The 19010-nt window shown below is 45.8% G+C and overlaps 1 protein-coding gene across 2 annotated transcripts in view; it reads right to left on the bottom strand.

Moving 5' to 3' along the window:
- The window catches only part of RORA (RAR related orphan receptor A), a gene marked incomplete at its 5' end in the record, with an annotated part of 724182 nt that extends 705739 nt beyond the window's left edge, over nt 1-18443 (bottom strand). The window contains one exon of one of the 2 annotated variants that reach the window (XM_081094737.1): nt 18060-18443. In XM_081094737.1, the coding sequence (XP_080950863.1) occupies nt 18060-18225 (166 nt within the window). The remainder of the gene's footprint in view (nt 1-18059) is intronic. The other variant, XM_081094736.1, reaches the window with a different exon arrangement.
- Nucleotides 18444-19010: the final 567 nt, after the last annotated feature.

Below are 19010 nucleotides of genomic sequence, written 5' to 3'. Positions count from 1 at the left end.
TTCATTCCATTTCTCCCAGCCTTGAGGTTCTGCCAATTGTGAGGCAGATTCCCTTTAGAGACAGGATAAATCAATGCTGGGCAGAAAGATTAAAAAAAAAAAAAAAAAAAAAAAAGGCAGCAACTCCTCAATCATCAATTAGACATGTTATGAAGGAGACCACCATCAAAGCAGATACAACCCACTGCAACCAGAAGCAGCAAAGTGTATCAGAACCTCCCTCTGGATTTAACATTCTTTGGTTTCTATGTCTTTAGTTAAGGTAGTATGGCCAGGCCTAAAGCCAGTTTTCTGAGATACTTTTCTCTTTCACTACACCAATCCGTCCCCTTTATTTTCTCAATCATACCTATTTGGACTCTAGGCTTATTTTTTCCCCTGATATCACTTCAAAACCCATGAACTTGACCTGGTATAAACATTTCACCTTCTGCCCTAGCCGGTTTGGCTCAGTGGATAGAGCACTGGCCTGCGGACTGAAGGGTCCTGGGTTTGATTCCTGGTCAAGGACATGTACCTTGGTTGCAGGCTCCTCCCTGGCCCATGGTTAGAGTGTACAGGATGCAACCAATCGATGTTTCTCTCTGTCCTTTCCTCTCCCACTCTCCCTAAAAATCAATGGAAACATATATTTGAATGAGGATTAACAAAAATAGAACAAAAATTTTTCACCTTCCAATTGCCTGTCGAAAATGCTACTCCATCATGTCTCCAGCCCAGCTGTCCCTCCTGAGCTCCAGACTCTTGTTAAAATATTTTTCCCTCTAATTCCACAAGTAACATACTAACATGATCCCTGCCAGACCCACATTTCCAATGGCTCATTAAACACTGCCCTGGCACCTCCAACTCCCCACCCAAAATGGAACCCATGCTTTCTCCCCTCTTCTCATTCCACTCCAAGACATTCCAAGTAGTAAATCAACCCACCCCGAGGATAGATTTCTGTCATTGCCTCCATCATGCCCTTCCAATTCCATCTTCTGGGAAATTCTACCCCAGAGTCCATCTCTTCACCCATTCAAGCCCCAGCCTGCAGTATGTCTCTCCAGAATTATCACACAGATCTCCTGACTTGGCTCCTTAGCTACACTGTCAATTCTCTATCCCAATTTCAACATACTTATACTTAAACTAGAGGCCCGGTGCATAAAATTCATTCACGGGTAGGGTCTTTAGGCCTGACTGGCAATCAGGGCCGATCGGGGCCTTCCAGCTGGCAGCCAGGGCCTTTCTTTGTTCTGTGCCACCCCCTGGTGGTCAGCGCACATCATAGCAAGCAATTGAACTCCAGGTTGACTCCTGAGGGGACAATTTGCATATTAGGCTTTTATATATATATCTAGCCTACAAATGAAAAATCAGGTATTTTTCACTTGCTCAAAAATTTTCCATAAGAATAAGTTCAAAATGCTTAGCCTAACCCAGGGGTGGGCAAACTTTTTGACTCAAGGGCCACAATGGGTTCTTAAACTGGACTGGAGGGCCGAAACAAAAGCATGGATGGAGTGTTTGTGTGAACTAATATAAATTCAAAGTAAACATCATTACATAAAAGGGTACGGTCTTTTTTTTTTTTAGTTTTATTCATTTCAAATGGGCCGGATCCGGCCCGCGGGCCGTAGTTTGCCCACAGCTGGCCTAACACCTGCCTACTTTGTCCAACCACATCTCCTAATTTTCACCAATGTATATCATACTTATGCTAAGCTACACACCTCAATCACACTACCTGAGTGTGCCATGAACTATCACCTTGTGTAGGCTGGCCAGGAATATCCTCCCACTTTTTGCCCTCTAGGCAAATTTCTCTCCATTTTTCCAAAAACTAGGCAAAGGTACCCACTCCAGTGAACTTTCCTTGACTCCTCATGAAGGGTTTTCTCCCTCTTCTGTGTGCTATATACTTTGTAAGTGTCTCTATTCTAGCACTCTTCACATATTTTGAAATTACAAGTTACTTTGTCTGTCCTGCCTATCAATTCCCTTAATTCAACTTTGTACCTCCATTGAACAAGGGACCTGGCGCATAGTAAGTGCTCAATAAATATTTGATGGATCAATGAAAGGAGGCAATGTACAGCATCACCTTTGAACATCTGAAACTTCCAATGAATATTAGATTTTCTTGCCTCATCCCATTTTCCCCTCAGCTGGCTGGTTTTTCATATATTGATTCTAAACTGCACCATCATTAGCATCCCAAGGGCATTCACTGAATGCTAAAGTAAGAGACAGAGATATGGGATAGAAGACTCAAGACAATCTACAACACTGCCCTGAAGGAACTGAGACCAGTGAGAAGATAAACACAGCTGAAGCAGCAAAATGTGACTTAAATAAGGACTATAACTAATGAGTGATAAAACCAGAGTGTGTTTGCAACTAAGAAAATAATTAATGGGAAAGACCAATTAATAAAGGGATGTTGTCAAACACCATGGCAATTTTCATTAAAACATTTTATTAGCCAGAACCGGTTTGGCTCAGTGGATACAGCATCGGCCTGCGGACTGAAAGGTCCAAGGTTCGATTCTGGTCAAGGGCATGTGTGCCTGGGTTGTGGACACATCCCTGGTAGGGGATGTGCAGGAGGCAGCTGATCGATGTTTCTCTCTCATCGATGTTTCTAACTGTCTATCTCTCTCCCTTCCTCTCTGTAAAAAATCAATAAAATTTAAAAACAAACAAACAAACATTTTATTAGACACAATACGATATTGATACTTTTCATTGAGGTTTGCAATAAAATTTCTCCACTAAATATATTCTTAATCCAGAGGCCAGGCATTGATTGATGCTGTGTACTCTCCCCTCAAATGTTCATAGAGTTTAAAATCAACCTTTTTGCCCTAGCTGGTTTGGCTCAGTGGGTAGAGCGTCGGCCTGGGGACTGAAGGGTCCCAGGTTCGATTCCAGTCAAGGACACATGCCTGGGTTACGGGCTCAATCCCCAGTAGGGGGCATGCAGGAGGCAGCCAACCAATGAGTCCCTCTCATCATTGATGTTTCTCTCTCTCCCCCCACTCCCTTTCTCTCTGAAATAAATACAAATATTTAAAAAAATAAAATCAACCTTGTTGCACTGAGATAAGGGGAGTGCATAGTGGTGTGTGAAGCAAATTTATTTCAATAGTTTGGTCATCAGAGCAAGCATTATACATATATATATATATATATATATATATATATATATATATGTTAAATATATTCTAAACTACATAAAATCTCAACTTCTTAATCAAGGTCTTTCTGTGGTTCTGGGTTACCAAGTGGTGGTGTTGACAAAGCTACAGAGGCAAAATCCTGGAATGACAGCAAGTAAGAGATGGAAGCTCCCAGTAAAATCCCTTTTGGATGGCCCTGCAGGAAAACATGGAGTCTTGAAGGCATCAATCCAGATTGGAGGTGAACCAGGTAAGCCTTCAGGATCTCCCTGGAGATACCACCATAATGGTTGGAAACTCGGGGACAATTACTGCTAAATGACCCCCTGATGTCAGGCCTTCCGGGCAGGGGGGGGTGGTGGTAAAGGGATAAAGTCACTGGAACCAAGACAAAATGTAATACTCTCTCAGAATTCTGAATTTATAGATCTCACTGGGGGAGTGGCCCCATTTGTTGCTGCCTTCTCAAATTCTGTTTCTGCTTGAGGGTTAGCTTATAACCTCTGGCTTAAAAAAAAAATGCCTCTATCTTTCTATTGTGAAAGAAGTTCTTGGCCTTTAGTCCTTCCTAAACTTAAGAAATATCAATTACTAGAAGTTCTCAGACATGGTAATGAGGATGAAAAGGTTGAAACAAATACACAAAAGCCTTGTTTTTCAACCTTAGCCTTGATGGTATTTCTGCCTTAGCCTGGCATAACTGATAGCTGTCCCCTGCAGACTCGCCAAACTATTAAAAGGCACCACAAGGCCAGTATTTTTATGGTACAGTATTATATCTTCTCCTTGATATACCTGAATATGCGTATGTACCTATGTCTATATGTGTAACTACATGTATATGTGTGTACATATATGCATATGTGTATACACATTATATTTAAATATATATAAATTCACTTTTTCATGGAACAAGGGCTTATTTTCATTGACTGACTATTCAGTATTACAAGGGTTTCTCAGCAAGAGTCTGTTTCTTAAGACCAGCCACTCTAAGTCTGTGCGTGTGTGTGTGTGTGTGTGTGTATCACCCACACTATCACAATACAAATTAGACAAAATAGATGCTTAATGGTGTAATTCACTTTACAATGGCACTATTATTACAGCGTTACTCTATTTTCATTACTACTGCATATTTGAATCAGCTTCCAACATGTTTGAGTGCAGAAATAAAACCCAATCACAGTGCCAATTAGTTCTATAAAAGTCATGTAGTATATCAAAACTAAAGCATTTCCCAGCAGCCCACAAAGACAGGATTCAACTCTTGGTTCACTCCTTCTAGCTTGCTATGCTTCCACCCCTACTATACTTTGACCTATCCTAGGCTAATTACAAGCTAAAATCAATAAAAGAGCCTTAGCAAGTTCTCTAAGAAAGGATATAATAATCCATCAGCACACCCTTACCTTGTGCTAGCATTATTTTCCTGGGTTTACCCAATACCATTGTGTACCAATAACTACTCTTTCTCATGCTGCTCTCTCATCAGCTCAAATTCTGTAACAGCAGAGCAATTTCAAGCAGGTTGTGAGACTCTGAGAGTATTACTTGCAAAGTGCATGTAAATTATTAGATTACATTACAAGTGAAAGGCTCAGCAGTGGGTCACCATAGTGGAGCATTAATGTAGAACAAGTTGAATGGAACCCTGGCAGACAAGCTTCTTCAACATGATTTTTTTGGCAGCAAGGAGAAAGTGAGTACAAGGGTAGGGAGGGCGAGGAACGATGGGCTGCTGCAAAATGAGGTGTGAGAGAACATAGCAGCACAGTGGAGAGAGCTCCCCCAGCCACAGTGGCTATAGGGGGCAGACAGTGGGTACCACAGGAGTAGTGGGGCAGGATGGAAGGTGGCAGCCAGACATGGGCCCTCCTCTATCTCAGGGATGGGGTATAACCTCAGGGAAGTCAACAAGTGGCTGATGAGGTTGAACTTAAGCGTCTGTCCTCACTTGGCAGGATCCATCCTGTGGCAGCTGAGTTGAGGGACTACAGCAGGATGCAGTCCAGGAAAGGAAACTGGCAGTAAAAGGAAAGGATTTAGGACTTTGAAGCACTGGAACTCCTGCTTATTTCACAGAGCAACCAGTAGAAACCAAGGAAGAATGCTCTAAGCAAAGAGAGCTGAAGACCTAGTCATATGTTCCATCACCACCACCACGTGCTCCATCATCACCACCACGTGCTCCATCACCACCACCACGTGCTCCATCATCACCACCACGTGCTCCATCATCACCACCATGTGCTCCATCATCACCATCACATGCTCCATCATCAACACTGTCACTGGAGCCACACTTGATGTGTGCTAGGCATCCTGCCAGGGGCGGCAACATGCAGAATCCTGGGATTCTCTCACCCACCTTGGGAAAGTCAGCACTACCATCATCCCCAATTTCCAGGTGTTGAAAGAAATAGACTGAGTGGTTAATGACCTTACATAAGGTCACACAGCACACCTGGGCCTCTGGCCTAGGTCTGTCTCACTCATGGCAGGTTTGTAACAACCATGCATGCTGTCTCCCAATACATCCAGCTTTGGTCTGAGTGCTCAAGCCTGGAACAGGCCTGAACCTGCCATTGAGAGGAGGCATGATGGATCCAAGGCAAACAGAAGGGGGATGAACAAGGGCAGATGGGTCCAAACCCTAGGCCCAGTTAGAAGAATAAGCAGGTAGAAGCTGTGTTTGCAGAGTTGGAAGTGTAGAGCTGAATCTACTGAGGAAGCAAACAGCCTTGCAGAGCAATGTGGGAGAGATTATCTGCACAGCTAATGAGCACCTACTTTCTGCAAGGCACTGTGCAGGAGTGAGAGAGTACTTCTCGGTGCTGGTCTCCTGGGGGTGACTATACTCCTACCCAGGAAAGAATGCTATAAGACAACGCAAAGGAACCTGGCAAAAGAGGAGGTTACATGTTGATTGAATGAGCAAGGCCCACAGACTGACTACTGTAAAAGAAAGGGTCATGGGAACTGCAGAAGGATGAGGATGCATCCTATCTAGAGCTAAAATGATTGTAGGATTTAAATAAGCAAAGAGAAATTGGGACATGACAAACAAGAGAGAGTGGGTGGGGGAGGGAAGGAGGACAGAATTAAGTCACACAGAAGGAAGAGGGGTGAAAAAGGCCATGCCAAGATACACTGAGAGGATAACCATCAGAAGCATCCCAGACAGTAGGCTACACTGAGAAACAACACCACTAGAATGTAAGATCCAGGAAGGCGGGCTCTGACCTCTCCTGTTTGCTGCTTTATCCCCAGAGACTAGCACACTGCCTGGCACATAGAAGGTGCTCAACAAATATTTGTTGAATGAAAGAATGCCATCTCTTGCTTTTACACAATGACTTTAACTCTAGGCAAAGGGGATCCCAGAATTTACATTCTAAGCTAGTCTACGCAGAATCATGCCTAAATGTAATAGTATATTAATGAAACTGTGCTAAAAGTGGCATAAAGATAACGTATGATTACAAATAAGTATTTACATTGTTTTCCCTGCCCCACTCCCTCCCTGAAATCATAATGTGGAACACCTAGGGTTCAACATCAGTTATTGTGGAAACCCTCTCTCAACCCCCCCCCCGCCCCCCGTCCCACCAAAGGGCCATGCCCTGCAGAAAGGTGGCTTCTACCTCATGCCCACAACAGGGTTTTTCAAACTGCAGGAGCAGCCCCAAAACAGATCATAAAAAATAAGGTTGGTGGCTGTGACTTATATTTTGTCTTTAAATAATACAAAAATTATAGTGTATCACAAGTAAAGCTTAAATATTTTCTGTGAAAACTATTTCGTGTGTGCGTGCACGCGCAATGGCTCACAATGTAATATATTTCCTTAGTCGGTCACAGTATAAACACCTGAAGACAATGCCCTAGAGGGGCAAGAAATTCCAATTTGGGGGCACTTATTTTCACATTCCAGCTGAATGACCCTGTCTCCCTGGCTGAGGGTGATCATCAGAGGTAATACTCTTCAGGCCAGTAAGCTTGGTCCACCCTGAAATGTCAAAAAATTCCATGCAACATGATAACTTCAGAATCAGTTCCTTCGAGGTATCCCCAGTTTTACAACACACAAACAATGTTATTTTGAAATAAAAATTTATTTTTTTCTAGTTACAAAAATAATACATGCATACTGCAGGAAACAATGAAATACAGAAGAGCACAAAGGAAAAGAAACTTGTAAATGATCCCACCATCCAGAGATGACCACTTTATAACTTTATCATTTAGGTATATGTGGTTCCATATGTTAATATGTGTATATGTGCACATGTGTCTACATGCACACATATACACATATAAATACACATACACACACATATACACATACACACACTATAGTTTTCACAAAGAGGATACCATTCTGTGCATAACACTACGGAAGCTGTGATTTTTCACTAAGCAATAGATCATAAACATTTCCCCCAGTTAAGAAATATTTTTCTAGTACAATATGATTTTCACTGGCTGTGTAGTATTCCATTTGCAGACTTGCTCTTGACATCTCATAAAAGGCACAACCTTAAACTGGCTGCCTTGCAGGAGGACTGCTGCTGAGATCCATCCCCGCCACCGCCCTCCCCCCTCCCCCTCCCAGCTGTGTCTAGCTCCCACAAGCACTGAGTACAAGATGCTCAGCTCCATATCCTGTCCTTTACTCTCCACTAAGCCAGACCGTGACGTGCAGGCACTATTTTTATGCTTTAGAATGGCTTTACTGACACAGCCACAAGCTCCCTGGATAATTTTTAATTAAAAATAAAAATGACCAGCGGGACTTTAAAAACTAACAATTACTGACAATGTTCCACTATTGATGAACAGCCAAAACACCTTGCGCTGACTTTCATAGATATCCACTACCTAATGCTGGATTAACTCCTGTTCGTCTTAGTATCCTCGGGGGCCTTTCCTGGGAGACGGGAACTTGATGTTGTAGCTTATTGGAACTTGAGCATCCTGGCACAGCACAAAAGTGGAAGGAACTAATTATTAGGTAAGGAAGCAGAAGACTACTGTTGCAGGCACAGCCTCGCTGCGTACTAGGAACGGGAGTTCACACAATTAGATCTCTGGGTATCGGTTTAGACAAGGGGCTAGGCCAGATGATTCATAGACCCCTTCTGGCTCTGACAGGCTTTATTCTAATAAAACGTGAGAAGTGGCAGCACCGTATTTCTGTATCAATCTCTGTCTATTATCTATTATCATATAGATAGAGTAAGCACTACAAATCTAACTTATACCCCCAAGCTCCAGATGAGAAATTTCAAGAGCCCTTTCCAAGTAGCATCAGCTTCCTCCCTGATCCTCTGCGGGGCCTCAAGGAAGTTGCAGAACCTCCCTGATGGTCAACCTTCATCCTTTACACTGTGAAGGTTTACATCTTCTGGGCGGACAGCCCGGCCTATAGAAACTGTCCACTCTCTGCATAACCGTGTTCATCAGAAGTGGTCTGTGAGCGCCAGAAATGGTAACACACACCTCTGGCAATTTCTCACTTGTCATCACCCGTCAACTAACACGGTCACCAAAAGAAGAATCGTTTTTGATTATCGGAGTATTTCATTTGCCTCTGCTTTCCCAACGCTTCATTACCTGAACAACTGAGAGTTATGGGCAGTTCACCCTCCCTGTTGCCCTGTCCTTCCAGACATCATGGCCCCATCACACAAATGTTCCTAGGACTACATGCTATATGGTTACTGTGGCCTTTTTACCATGTGCTGGGTTTATTACTGTGCAGTGAAAACGAAAAGCAAGGCAGTTTACTGAAGAGTTTTTACACTTGCTAAATATATCTTGTGTCTTCTGTGATCTGTATGTTGAAAATCCATTAACTTCTATACAGTGGCTCCTTCCCCATGACTGGCATCGATCGTATGGGATGATGGAAGCCTCTTTGCTTCTGGAGGGCAGACTCACATCTGACTGTCTTTTCTCTGTCTGGGTCCATTTCTTCAGGTTTCTTTAAAACTATTTGGAAGAGTCAATAAACATGCTGATTTCTTTCACACACTAGGAAGAAGATCACCGTGCCCTTCAGCCCTCGTCCGGTTCTGTTTTCCCAAGTATTCCCTTACCTGCCTTTGTCAATTGGCATTCTCGACAAGTTCATCACAACTTCTCAAAGTGCCAACTTTCCCTCTTTCCATTACCCTTGTTAAAGATAATTTAAAATTAGAAAGGCACATTCCCAGCCATTTCAGAGTCAATTCTAATTTCATTTTCTTTTTTGCATGGAAGGCTCTTTTCCCTCTAAAGATCCCCTTCCTTCATTCACAGCCTCCCCCCTCCCCAGCCCCAGACAGACATTCTGAATTTCTGTATGCACTGCTCCATTCCCTTATTTCACCATGCTTATCTTTTCCCCAAAATACTTCACCCAGCGAAACACACTTTAGCTTGTGGTTCTCCTTCCTTCACTCCACTTCTGAGAGAAATGTCTGTGTCTGGAGATTGTAAAGTCACCTTCAGGAAGGAGGCATACAGTGGCTGTCAATTAATCAGGATAAGACAGAAAAAATTACATCGTGTGCAGCTCTGCTTCTCAGTACATGCAGTTATACTTTAGGGATCAAAAGGATTTCTCCCAACACAACCTAAAATTCATATTTATACCTTTTGTTTTGCTATAACTAATTCTCTACCAAGCAGCACAATTAATGTTCTGGATTATTTAAAACAGTGATTACCATACCTCATTATAAATTTAAGTGTTGGTCCCTCATTTCTCCCCTCAAACCCCCTTCTGTTTTCACCTCTATTCTTCATAACCTGCCTATTTATTTATCCTTGGTGGCATTCTTTGCTTATAAAGTAAGTCAAATGATTTCAGATCCTGTAGTTTTTATTCCCACATCTAGTTTGACATATAGATTTTAAGCCAGCTTATTTTCCCCCATTAACCACAGACCCAAATGTCACCATTCTTATCACGTATACAATTCCATCAAGTTTCGGAGTGTCGTTTATACACAATTTTATTTCTTCTTACTCCTTTCACACACGCCTACCACTTAACGTACAGCAACTTCGCTGCATTTATATTTCATAAACTTCATCAGTATTCAGCCAAATTCTCCCCCAAAGTAAGACAGGCATTTTTAACAGTGTGCTACCTCTTTCACAGGCTTGAGGGTCCCAGACTAAGTGGCACCCTTCCTTGTACCCCAAAGAGTTTCATCTATTATGGTCTGGACCTAGGAACTTCCTGATTTCAAAAAAACCTTTCAGATAGTTCATCATCAACCCTCAAATGCCCAATCCCACTATTAGAGATGACGTAAGGCTGACTGAGCTTAGAGAACACCGCCCTGGGACAGCCACGACCCAGGACGGCCTGGAGTCCTTCAGCCCTTTCCAGATGTGGGACACCTGCACTCTCTGCTGTCAGGGGGACACTGCAAAGGGCTCCCCAGCTGGCCGCCAGGGCCTCGGCTCTGTGGACAAGATAATCACCAGGAAACCACAGCGTCCCGCGTTGTCCATGTGCCACAGCACATAATGTGTTAAGACAGTTTGACGACGCATCAGTTAAGGCCATTAACATCTGGTGGGGGTGGAAAAACTCTTCCATCGGCTCAAGGGAATTGTTACCTATAATTCCTGTTAACATGAGCGTGCAAAAACTGGAGCACCAAGTGAGCCTGCCTAACCCATGGCTCTGGCACACGGGGATTCCTCATCATGCCGCGCCCCCTGCTTCTCAGAATGTCTTTAGAAAATCTCCTGGGTGCTTTTACTACAAAAGCAAAAAATAAATAAGTGCCGGGAGCCGGTCCATGCTTGCTGTTTCAAGGGACCTGGCATATATGGCATACTGTTCTTGGTATGTTTACTCACTTTCTTGGCACTATGTGTTTTAACCAAGGTCACCTCTCTGAGAAAGGTTGTTTCCCCAGGTAGGGATTTTCCCCTGAAGTTAGGGAGGGAATAAAATCCCTTAACTAAGTGCCAGGCGGGTAATTAATCACTTTAACTACGAATAATCATGCTTAAGCTACATAATCTTTACTCCCTGGAATGGAGATAAGAAACGCCCTAACCTTTGTAATAGAGATTGATAGGATTGGAATCAACTGGTATAAATACAGTTGAAACAAGACAACAGCAGACAGAACTTAGGAGACAGACAGAGAGAGAGAGAGAGAGAGAGAGAGAGAGAGAGAGAGAGAGAGAGAGAGAACGAACCTAGGCACAGAACCTACACAGAACGTTCTCTAGGGACAGAAGAACTTCACTGGAGAGAACATGGCAAAAGATCCTGGACTGAACCTGACTACAGAAATTGGCAAGAGAACCTGAGTAGAACCTGGTGACTGAACCTGGCTGGAGAACCTAGCGAGGGAACTTGGCTACAGAACCTGGCTGGAGAATCTGGAGAACCTAGCAAGAGAACATGGACACAGAACCTGACTGGAGATCCTAACCAGAACTTCACTGGAGATCCAGACCAGAACTTGGCTGGAGATCCTGGTTGGAGATCCTGGCTAGGCTGCTGATCAACTGAACGCTGCCTCCGTGTCATTCCTTCTTCGCCGACTCCGTCCACACCTTTGGGGACCCCTGGACCCGCTGGGGCTGGACCCCGGCAAATAAGTAATTGGGATGTCACAAAAGCACAGCAAGTCTCCCCAAAGCTGAATTCCCAACACTGTGACATCTAAGGTATCAAAAGGTAACTGCAGACTATCGTTAAGTTGGGCCCCAGACTAAGTGGCACCCTTCCTTGTACTCCCAAAGAGTTTCATCTATTATGGTCTGGACCTAGGAACTTTCTCATGAAGCTCAAGTGGGACGGCCCTGGGAAAGCCCGCCTCTGCTGGTGTGGTCCCAGGGATGCTCCTGCAAGTAGCAAAGGCCTCGGCTCAGAAAAAGAGTTCCTTTGGGGGGAATCTCAGTGCTCTTCATTGATATTCTTGAAAGTCTTCCTTCTAACCCTGGAGTTTCCTATCCTTCCAGATTTATGACCCCTTTACCAAGGACACACCTTGAACATATCTGAGCAAATGGCAACATTAGTTGGCATTTCTATCTACAATCATACAGGGGAGTAATTACAAAATGCTACTGTGTTACAGTGCATAACTTATTTGTGACCACAATAGCCTCCCTGAATATCTGAGAATGATTTTACATCCTCTACAACTCTAGAGAAAAAATCATAGCTCCAGACTTGGGTTGACATTTTCCCATAAAATAAAAACCTCAATTAATCAGAACCAAATAATTGAACTGAATTTCTATTTTGCTTCTTGCAACCTGGAGAATAAGAGAGACAAATAACAAAACATACTGCTATCAAAGATTTAAAAAAAAATACAATTTTCAATATGGAGTCAGGACAGATCTAGTCCAATCTCAGATTCCATCCCTACTTACAGTTTCTACACACTGTACAATGAAAATTCATCCTCCGAACAGTGGCCCTGTGGCACCATAAGATCCTCAAACCTCAGAGAAAGATTCGGTTATATCCTCAATGTTCTTTTTAGGGTAGAAAATGGGATCTGCATATTTAAAAACTATATTCAATAAGAAAAAGACCAAAACATTTCTGGCTAATCTGTTTGTAAAAAAAAAAAAAAAAAAAAAAAAAAAATCATCAGTAGTAATATCTTGGTGCCCGTATAGAAAAATCATGGTTTACTGAATATTGATCAACACTCGAACACTGATTATCTGAGGGCTTTTTTTGAGGCATGAATTCAAAATGACTCAATTTTATTTTTCTTAACATAAAGCTTAATAAGATGGGTGAAAAATTTAACAGCTCATTTCCAAACTAACACTTCCCATCATGTAGAAGAAAAAAAAAAAAATTAAATGATGAGAGAGAGAGAGAGAGAGAGATCCTAGATTCCCAGCAAGGAAGACAGTCTTCATATTCACAAGGGCATTCCAGATTCTAGGTGGGGGCCTAGAGGCAAGGCCTTCACAGCAGCCCCCTCTTGCTCTGGAAAACTCATCACTGATCTGGAGTGAACGGGTCAGGAATCTTCTTGAGGCAGTGCGTGATGTCTACCTCACAGTCCCTTCACGTTGACTCACAGAAGACAAAGAGGGTAAAGAGGGTGAGCTGCAGGAAACGTCATATGAGGAGAGCTGCATTTCCTATAAAAAAGTTTTGGCATTTCGGGCAGTCACATTACGCCTCTCCCCAGACACCTGAAATGTAGTTACGCATTTTGCTTCTACAGACACTGAAGTACATATCTAAGCTAAGAAGCACAGCTCGTCAAGTAGACTCGAAGGATGGAGGGGACTGAAAGAGTACACTCAGGTAAAGCGCAGATGCTGTAGAGAACATACCACAGAATTCCCTGTGACACCCAACTCGGTCTGTCCTCCCGGCATCACACCACACCTTCCCAAAGGCAAAAATGGGAGAACTGTCTCCCCAAAATGGAAGAAAAGCGCGCATCTTAACTCAGAAGTGTTAAGACAGGTGTGTGGCGCAAGGAGTCCCAGGGGCTTGTCTCGGAGTGTTCCAGAGGTCAGCTCTGGTAGGCTTGCTTCCCAAAGGGATTCAGTTGTCACCAAAACTCCTCAGGACATTTTCAACCAGAGGCACTACTATCGCTGTGAACATTCTGGGACATTCTGGAGTCTAGTAGGGAACTGGCACCTCTGCTGCCTGGAAAACTCGAGCTTAGGGGTCTCATGGTTAGGGGTTCCCACACAGGCTCCATATTTCAGTACCAGAAATAGACATTTCCTAAAGCCAAGGGCTCCTCATAATGCCAGGAGGCTTTGGGAAATTCCAGCAGGTGACTAATATAAAAAGAGTCTGCTATAGATGTTTGTAGCCGCTGAGGATTTGACTTCTGGATTAATAATTCAATTATTTTTTTTTTTTAAGAAATAAGGGGAAGCAACAAAAAAGGCTATCATAAATATCATCAAATGCATTTTCTAAAATTATTCTATTACATTTTTAGAGGGTGTAATTATAACTGTTTTTATGAGCAATTTACTGGAAAATTAAAGTCCCTTGGTTTAAAAAAAAATTATTATTCTATCCCTCTGGCAAAGGATTTTATCCCAGCCAGCATCTCTTTTAAATTATGAGGCCTCATTTGTTCACTGTGGAGAGCTGGGTCCATGTAAGAAAAGTTGACCTGAGAATCAATCTCTAGAGAGGGGTCTAAATTGCTAGGCAAGAGCACCTACCAGAAAGTGAATCAGCTGAGACTGAAGGGGTGAGTGGAGGCAAAACACTTTCAAAGTCAAAGACTTGTGTGGTTCTAGAATTCCTCAGGGCTATAGGCCTTGTTAACTGATTTTAAATCAATTTAAACTGAGCTTCCAGGGGATTCGATCTCAACCCAACTGAGCTTTTCAGTGTTAATCCCATCTTTTGGTTTCGATTTTTCCCTTAGGTTGGCCTGCCCTAAAAGCATCCAACCTTCAGCACTAGTGTTCCAACCCAACCGTGTGGCACCCACCCGCTGTGAGGATAACTCCAGTGAAGTAAAATATGTAAGCTTCTGGCATGCATATAATAAGGAGATTCTGGAAAAGGCTTTTTAACAACGGTTATGTCACAATGCTCATGGCTCCCTGAAGTCCCTGAAAAGCCTTGTTAAATTAAAGATCCGCTGTGGTTTTTTTCTGCTTCATTCTTACTTCCCATGTTGCTTCTTGCCGTTCTTTTTTTCCCTTTCATTTTGTCAAGATGGGACTCCATGACACCAGCCAACATGTACACCACCTAGAAAACGGGGCAGTTTTCATGAAAACTGCTAACATTCCCTGCCCAGTTTTTAGGGAAGAGAGAGGTCGAAACCTCACATTACAAAGTCACACATAGAATTTTGGAAGCTCAGGCACAAACCATACACAGCCAATTCACACATGGATTCCCAGGAGTTCGCAATTTAGCAACAGCTTTAAGTCTGCCTAGGTAATGTCTCATGAGGTCACCTCAATGTCAGGAGACTCCAGACCACAATCTCTGTGGCCTTCAAACACTGGCTGGAGGATGCTAACCCTGCAACCTCTCAGGAAGGCGTCCCCCAAGCCGGAAAGCTTCCCACTTCACCCAATGCCAAGAACTCCACTCAACCATCCTTGAAGCTGAAAATGCTAATTATAAGGTGGCAATGTTTGCTTTTCCTCTGAGCTGTGTGACTTTATGTTTTAAGTATTATAAAGGCATAATCACCTAGTCTGTAGGTTAATTTCTTTCCGATATTGTAATTTATGCGACATTAATACTGGATGCCAGCTCCAATTTTCTTGCTGCTTACACTCTGGGAGCCGACTTGCATATTCTGCCAACTCCATTACATCATCTGAAAACCCAAACATTTCCCGTTTTTAAACCACTCTCAACTACCAGGCACACTTACACATTCACTCTTTTTCGCCCTAGCTCACACACAAAGATTGGTACCCCTGAGAAGCAGGCGCTGTGTCTGAGGTTAGAGTCTGCAAATGCACATCATTTCTGGAAGCTATTACTACTGCTGTGTTAGCTGAAGGATGCCTCCATCTCTGACCTTCCTTTTTCCATTCAGACTGTTATATAACCTAGTGCCTGCGTGCAGGATGTGAGTTGAGTGTTTGGGCCTTACCCCTCTCCCTCCCTTCATGAAATCTCCTGAGGAATGGATAAGGGGTTGCTTCACAGAGGAGTAGGGGCAAAGGTCAGCAGGTCAGCAGGTCAGCTGCACCTCTTCCTTGTCCCTCTCCCCTTTTTGCTGAGCCTAGGGGGCTGGTGGTACTGAATGCCCCAGCGTTATATAATTTGCAAGAACAGCAAGTTACGGATTTGCTAGTTGGTTCTGCAGCCTGCCACCCTGATCTCTTGCAAGAACACCTTCTGGAAAGAATAACACCTGAAGATGCTAATAACAAACTTGGGGGGATGTAGGGGGGAGGGGGGTTAAGACTGAGGGGAGTGGCAGCTCAAACCAGGAATTAGTGTGGCCCCCTAAATAATATATCTCCCCTTCCAAAAAAAATAAAGCAGCCTCAGAAACACATGAAGGGGATTTTCTCCAGTGTTTCTGATTAACCCTGTTACATAACCCGCTCGCATTCCAAATCCACCGTCCCAGGGTCTAAATATACTCTTTGCAGCCAAAAGCTTGCCACACACAAACTCACCGAGGTGGCCTGAGGTCCGGGCCCCCAGCCTTGGTCCCTCTCCCTTCACTCGCGGCCCTCGCTGCGCCCACCCCTCCCGCTCCAACCCCGGTTTGTGCCCACCCTCCTGCTCCAAGGCGGTTCGGTGCGTTCACTCTTCGGAAATCGCCTTTAATTAAATGTTTTTCGCGTGTGTCATCCTGATGGCTTTTACTGTACTCGAATTCCGTGAATGGAAAAGCGCCCGGACAGGGGGTGTGGCCAAGGTTGGGTTGGGGCGGGGGGGGGGGGGGGATACTGTAAAACAGCCAGCACATGATCAGCCATATTCCTACCTCCAACTCTAACACCGAGAGTAAGGGAGCGGCTCCCAGGGTCCCCACTCGCCTCTTCCCAACCCTCCCCAAAGGCCGCTGGAAGCCGAGTGGCAAGAGGAGGGGGCGCGCAGGGCCGCGCTCAGGCCGGGACTGGAGATCCTGTCCGCCCCAGCCCTGGGCTGCTCGCGCGAGCCTGCTTCCTCCGGAGTGACAGGCGTGATTTATACATTATTTACAACAGTAATTAAAGCAATAGCTTCCTCCGCTTCTTTGCAAACTCCAGGCGCATTCAAATAAATAATTCTTCCAACCCCAAGAAAATCCCCACATCATGTCCCGACACCTTTAAGAGGGAGAGAGTGAGCTTTCCCGAGCACTCCACAATAAGTAGGAAAAAGCAAGGAGGGGCCAATGGAGCCCCCCACACCCTCCAAATGAAGTGTAAAAATCGTCCGGGGAGGGGAGTAGAGGGGAGGGGGGAACATAGCTCGCACTATCCAACCAGCATTCAACTTGCACGGACCATTCCCGGCTTCTTGCAGAACGCTTGGAACCTCACGGAGGGAAGGATTCCCAGGGCAGAAATAAGTTTGGGTGCCTTTCGAGCTTTCTTTTACTGCTTGTTTGCTTTTGCAGGCGCTCACTCCGAATGCGCGTGGTGCTCCCCACAGGACCGCCGCCCTCCGCGCGCTGGCGCGCACACGCCCCCCGCCAGCCCTGGCGCCGGGCTTCGAACCCCCAGTCTGCAAACTTGCGCATCTCCCTTCGCCGCGCCCGCCAGACAACTTGGCGAGCACCTCTCGCGCCCGCAGCCTGCTCCCTCCAGCCCTTCTTCCAAATCCCTAGCCCACCGCCGTGCTCCAGAGAAGGTGCTCACGTCGCCCCCAGATCCGGGGCTCCCCCTCTCCACCCCTGGGGCTTCCCTGGTCGCTCACTCCACCCGCCCTCCCTCAGCTCTAAGGGGATCAAAAACCCAGCCCGCCTCCGGCAGCCTGGGCCCAAACTGTCAAGAGGAGAAAAGGTAAAAGGGGAGGAAGGTAGCCATAAACAGATTTTCTTTTTCCTTCTTAAAAGGACACTGCCGCTTTAAAAGTTTCTTTCCTGGGCCCCCACTCTCCGGTTCACCGTATTTTGGGGGAGCGTATTTAATTTCGGCAGCGCGGCTTTCCTCCTCTGTTTGCAGAAAAATCAAAGCCAGGGGGTGAGCCCGCCGGCTGTCAAGCCTCCTGCCGCCTTCCCCGCCCCCCTCTCCTCTCGCAAACCAAGAACGGGTTGCAAAAGTTTGCAACATTTCTGGGGGGCCCAGGGGGGAGGGGAGCGGGGTGCTCCGGGCTCGGGGCGCCGCTGCAGGCTCGCGCGCAGCTCCGGACCCCGCGCCCCGGGCGCCCGCTCCCGGTCGCCCCCCGCTCCGCGCCCCGGCTCCCGCCGCCCCCTCCTCACCCCTCTCGCAGCCTCCTACCTCTGCTGGTGCTGGAATAGCTCTGTCTGCGCACTGGGGCGGGCGGCTCGCTCTTGCGGGCGGAATCCTGGTTCAGCGGGGTCTCCCTGGAGCCGGCGGCCGCGTCCGCGCCGCTGCTGCCCGGCTCGCTGGCGGCGGGGTCGGGGGCTGCTGGAGCTGACTCCATGTTTTTTCCCAATGTAGAGATCGCTGGAGATGGCGAGCTCCGAGACTCCCTCTATCTTCTGTTTTCAGAGCAACTCTATGGTACCAAAAAAAAAAAAAAAAAAAAAAAAGGAGAAGGAGACCGGGGAGAGCTGGAGGGAGAGAGCTAGCAGCGGCGGGCGGGCGAGGAAGAGCGCGAGGGAGCGCGGAGTGTGTCTGGGTGGACGTGTGTGTGCGCCCGAGAGGGGACGGGAGGCGGGTCTGGCCACAGGCAGCGCTAGCGAGAGCTTCTCCAGCCGGCCCCCACACCCACATTCCCCACCCTCCAGACCCCAGACCGGGAGCCACGGACTGGCTGCCAATTTTGGGAGGTGGGGGAAAGGGGAGGAGGAGAGGAGAGCCTCTCGTGCCCCTGTCCTCCGCTCTCCCCAGTCCAGGGACAGAAATTAAGACCGGCGAGATGATTCTGTGCCTACTTCTGAGACTCTGGGGCACTGAGCTCGTCCCCACCCGCATCAGCCCGGGAAGAGACAGATCTGATTATCCACATTGGGGAACCGCCAGTAGCTTCCTGCAGCCCAGCCCAGCCCAGGACTGAGGAGAAACTTAAAAGGAATTAGACCTGGAATTGACACCCCAAGGAATGCAAAGGATGGGAGGACCGGGCACTTCCGACTTCAGATGGGAAGTCCAGTGGGTTTCCAACCTGGGTTTGATACATGCGTGGCTAAAGCAGATTTTGTGAGTTTAGAATCTCATGGATGGCCAGCTTCTGGTGTGGTTGCAAAAGATCTCTTGGGGCTCCTT

The sequence above is a fragment of the Myotis nattereri genome (genome assembly GCF_964212035.1).
Source record: "Myotis nattereri genome assembly, chromosome: 1".
In the NCBI taxonomy this organism is placed as follows: Eukaryota; Metazoa; Chordata; class Mammalia; order Chiroptera; family Vespertilionidae; genus Myotis; species Myotis nattereri.
The sequence above is the reverse complement of the archived record's forward strand: the minus strand, read 5'-3'. Positions and strand labels throughout refer to the sequence as shown.